This window comes from Cervus elaphus, chromosome 33 (assembly GCF_910594005.1).
Source record: "Cervus elaphus chromosome 33, mCerEla1.1, whole genome shotgun sequence".
In the NCBI taxonomy this organism is placed as follows: domain Eukaryota; kingdom Metazoa; phylum Chordata; class Mammalia; order Artiodactyla; family Cervidae; genus Cervus; species Cervus elaphus.
Window position 1 is genome coordinate 33,805,789 of NC_057847.1, and position 4,993 is coordinate 33,810,781.

A 4,993-nucleotide genomic window follows, 5' to 3' on the forward strand; every position below is an offset into this window, starting at 1 on the left:
CTTGTAGGTCAGCTTAACTTCAATTATTTTAAGTTTAAAAAATAAAATTAAAATTGGGATGTTTATGTGAAAACCCAGTTTTGAATTTTCATGAAGAAATTGGCAGAGCTGGCCTACATGCTCCCTTGGTAATAACTGCCTGCAGCTGAGTCTGCACTGCCTCCTATGGGTGGGGCTTGTGCTTTTCAAGACATCAGTCCTCAGCATGCCCACTGCACCGACTACCCAGATCCAGGGGCACTGGAGATGGTAACCTCATAGTCTCTTAGGTCCCTTTCAGCTCTGAAATCCTATGATTCTCCTTTTCCTAAAAGACCAACACATAGAGCAGGAGACAATGAGAGAAGGGTGAAAAGAAATAGAGCAAAGTGAGGAGAAAGGGGACTCTATCCAATTCCTGATTATTGATATATAAGTCTCTTGGAGGTTGTTGCTCAGCAGGCCCAGCCTGGCTGTGGGCCCCAGGCCTCTCCGCCTGGGACTCTGCGCCTGCGCCCGCCCGGCCGCTGCCTGCTCTCCCAGCGCTGCCGCGGTCCAGGCTGCAGCACGCCGCCTGGGTGTCTGGGCGATCCATGGGCTGCAGCGAGGGCCGCGATGACAGATTACGGCGAGGAGCAGCGCAACGAGCTGGAGGCTCTGGAGTCCATCTACCCTGACTCCTTCACAGTATTATCAGAAAATCCACCCAGCTTCACCATTACTGTGACATCTGAGGCTGGAGAAAATGATGAAACTGTCCAGACAACCCTCAAGTTTACATACAGTGAAAAATACCCAGATGAAGCTCCCCTTTATGAAATATTCGCCCAGTTAAATCTAGAAGATAATGATGTAGCAGACATTTTAAAATTATTAGCATTACAGGCAGAAGAAAACCTTGGAATGGTGATGATCTTCACCTTAGTGTCAGCTGTGCAAGAGAAATTAAATGAAATAGTAGATCAAATAAAAACTAGAAGAGAAGAAGAAAAGAAACAAAAAGAAAGAGAAGCGGAAGAAGCCGAGAAGCAATTATTCCATGGTACTCCTGTTACAATTGAGAATTTCTTAAATTGGAAGGCCAAGTTTGATGCAGAACTCTTGGAAATTAAAAAGAAACGGATGAAGGAAGAAGAGCAAGCGGGAAAAAATAAATTAAGTGGGAGACAACTATTTGAAACAGATCATAATCTTGACACATCTGATATCCAGTTCTTGGAAGATGCTGGAAACAACGTGGAGGTAGATGAGTCTTTGTTCCAGGAAATGGATGACTTGGAGCTGGAGGATGATGAAGATGATCCAGACTACAATCCTGCTGACCGGGAGAGTGACTTGACCGACTGATGGACTATTCCCGTCTGCAGAGAGGCCTGACTGCCACAGCATCTGTGGCTATGCTGAGAGGGTGTTGATTTTCCTTTCTTTTTTCTAAGAAAAAAATAATTTTCAGGAGAATATTCTTCTGATGGCTTTCATCATTGAACTTAATAAATTGATCTTAAAAATTTCAAAAAAAAAAAAAAAAGTCTCTTGGATAAGTGGACTTCATCACTTCAAAATGTTATTTTATTTATTTATTTATTTATTTGCTGTACCCAGAAATTTTACTTATTTATTTTTTCTTTTTGTTTTAATTGGTTGCTAATTATTTTACAATATTGTAGTGGTTTTTGCCATACATTGACATGAATCAGCCATGGGTATACATGTGTTCCCCATCCTGAACCCCCCTCCCACCTCCCTCCCCATCCCATCCCTCAGGGTCATCCCAGTGCACCAGCCCTGAGCACCCTGTCTCATGCATCAAATCTGGACTGGTGATCTGTTTCAAGTATGATAATATACATGTTTAATGCTATTCTCTCAAATCATCCCACCTTCGCTTTCTCCCATAGAGTCCAAAAGACTTCTATACACATGTGTCTCTTTTGCTGTCTCATATATAGGGTCATCATTACCATCTTTCTAAATTCCATATATATGTGTTAGTATACTGTATTGGTGTTTTTTTTTCTGACTTACTTCACTTTGTATAATAGACTCCAGTTTCATCCACCTCATTAGAACTGATTCAAATGTATTCTTTTTAATGGCTGAGTAATATTCCATTGTGTATATGTACCACAGCTTTCTTATCCATTCACCTGCCGATGGACATCTAGGTTGCTTCCATGTCTTCGCTATTATAAACAGTGCTGGGATGAACATTGGGGTGCACGTGTCTCTTTCAATTCTGGCTTCCTCGGTGTGTATACTAAGCAGTGGGATTGCTGGGTCATATGGCAGTTCCATTTCCAGTTGTTTAAGGAATCTCCACACTGTTTTCCATAGTGGCTGTACTAGTTTGCATTCCCACCAACAGTGTAAGAGGATTCCCTTTTCCCCATACCTTCTCCAACATTTATTGTTTGTAAGCTTTTGGATAGCAGCCATTCTGACTGGCATGAGATGGTACCTCATTGTGGTTTTGATTTGCATTTCTCTGATAATGATGATGTTGAGCATCTTTTCATTTGTTTGTTAGTCATCTGTATGTCTTCTTTGGAGAAATGTCTGTTTAGTTCTTTGGCCCATTTTTTATTGTGTCATTTGTTTTTCTGGAATTGAGCTGCAGGAGTTGCTTGTATATTTTTGAGATTAATTCTTTGTCAGTTGCTTCATTTGCTATTATTTTCTTCCATTCTGAAGGCTGTCTTTTCACCTTGTTTATAGTTTCCTTCATTGTGCAAAAGCTTTTAAGATTAATTAGATCCCATTTGTTTATTTTGCTTTTATTTCCATTACTCTAGGAGGTGGGTCATAGAGGATCTTGCTGTGATTTATGTCAGAGAGTGTTTTGCGTATGTTTTCCTCTAGGAGTTTTATAGTTTCTGGTCTTACGTTTAGATCTTTAATCCATTTTGAGTTTATTTTTGTATATGGTGTTAGAAAGTGTTCTAGTTTCATTCTTTTACAAGTGATTGACCAGTTTTCCCAGCACCACTTGTTAAAGAGATTGTCTTTTCTCTATTACATATTCTTGCCTCCTTTGTCAAAGATAAGGTGTCCATAGGTGCATGGATTTATCTCTGGGCTTTCTATTTTGTTCCATTGATCTATATCTCTGTCTTTGTGCCAGTACTACACTGTCTTGATGACTGTAGCTTTGTAGTACAGTCTGAAGTGAGGCAGGTTGATTCCTCCAGTTCCATTCTTCTTTCTAAGATTGCTTTGGCTATTTGAGGGTTTTTGTATTTCCATACAAATTGTGAACTTATTTGTTTTAGTTCTGTGAAAAATACCATTGGTAGCTTGATAGGGATTGCATTGAATCTATAGATTGCTTTGGGTAGTATACTCATTTTCACAATATTGTTTCTTCTAATCCATGAACATGATATATTTCCCCATCTATTTGTGTCATCCTTGTTTACTTTCATCATGTTTTATAGTTTTCTATATATAGGTCTTTTGTTTCTTTAGGTAGATTTATTCCTAAGTATTTTATTCTTTTTGTTGCAATGGTGAATGGTATTGTTTCCTTAATTTCTTTCTGTTTTTTTCATTGTTAGTGTATAGGAATGCAAGGAATTTCTGTGTGTTAATTTTATATCCTGCAACTTTACTATGCTCATTGATTAGCTTTAGTAATTTTCTGGTGGAGTCTTTAGGGTTTTCTATGTAGAGGATCATGATGTCATCTGCAAACAGTGAGAGTTTTACTTCTTCTTTCCAATCTGGATTCCTTTTATTTCTTTTTCTTCTCTGATTGCTGTGACTAATACTTCCAAAACTATGTTGAATAGTAGTGGTGAGAGTGGGCACCCTTGACTTGTTCCTGACGTTAGGGGAATTGCTTTCAATTTTTCACCATTGAGGATAATGTTTGCTGTGGCTTTGTCATATATAGCTTTTATTATGTTGAGATATGTTCCTTCTATGCCTGCTTTCTGGAGGGTTTTTTTTTAAATTTTTATCATAAATGGATGTTGAATTTTGTCAAAGGTTTTCTCTGCATCTATTGAGATAGTCATATGGTTTTTATCTTTCAATTTGTTAATATGGTGTATTACATTGATTGATTTGTGGATATTAAAGAATCCTTGCATCCCTGGGATAAAGCCCTCTTGGTCATGATGTATGATCTTTTTACTATGTTGTTGGATTCTATTTGCTAGGATTTTGTTAAGGATTTTTACATCTATGTTCATCAGTGATATTGGCCTGTAGTTTTCCTTTTTGTGCCATCTTTGTCTGGTTTTGGTATTAGGGTGATGGTGGCCTCATAGAATGAGTTTGGAAGTTTACCTTCCTCTGCAATTTTCTGGAAGAGTTTGAGTAGGATAGGTGTTAGCTCTTCTCTAAATTTTCAGTAGAATTCATCTGTGAAGCCATCTGGTCCTGGGCTTTTGTTTGCTGGAAGATTTCTGATTACAGTTTTGATTTCCATGCTTGTGACAGGTCTTTTAAGATTTTCTATTTCTTCCTGGTTGAGTTTTGGAAAGTTATACTTTTCTAGGAATTTGTCCATTTCCTCCAAGTTGTCTGTTTTATTGGCATATAGTTGCTGATAGTAGTCCCTTATGATCCTTTGTATTTCTGTGTTGTCTGTTGTGATTTCTCCATTTTCATTTCTAATTTTGTTGATTTGATTCTTCTCCCTTTGTTTCTTGATGAGTCTGGCTAATGGTTTGTCTATTTGGTTTATCTTCTCAAAGAACCAGCTTTTAGCTTTGTTGTTTTTGTTATGGTCTCTTTTGTTGCTTTTGCATTTATTTCTGCCCAAATTTTATGATTTCTTTCCTTCTACTAACCCTGGGGCTCTTCATTTCTTCCTTTTCTGGTTGCTTTAGGTGTAGAGTTAGGTTATTTACTTGGCTTTTTTCTTGTTTCTTGAGGTAAGCCTGTATTGCTATGAACCTTCCCCTTAGCACTGCTTTTACAGTGTCCCATAGGCATTGTGTTGTTGTGTTTTCATTTTCATTCCTTTCTACATATATTTTTATTTCTTTTTTGATTTCTTCTGTAATTT

The 4,993-nt window shown here is 37.9% G+C and overlaps 1 protein-coding gene across 1 annotated transcript; it reads left to right on the forward strand.

Moving 5' to 3' along the window:
• Window positions 1-447: 447 nt before the first annotated feature.
• LOC122688675 (RWD domain-containing protein 1) lies at window positions 448-1,494 on the forward strand. The gene has a single exon (XM_043894848.1). It carries the CDS (start codon window positions 595-597, stop codon window positions 1,324-1,326), a length of 732 nt encoding a protein of 243 aa, XP_043750783.1. The 5' UTR covers window positions 448-594; the 3' UTR covers window positions 1,327-1,494.
• The last annotated feature ends 3,499 nt before the right edge of the window (window positions 1,495-4,993 follow it).

What these genes read in the sequence shown, in the direction of transcription:
- LOC122688675 (XM_043894848.1), top strand. Translation starts at nt 595, where the DNA reads ATGACAGATTACGGCGAGGAGCAGCGCAACGAGCTGGAGGCTCTGGAG.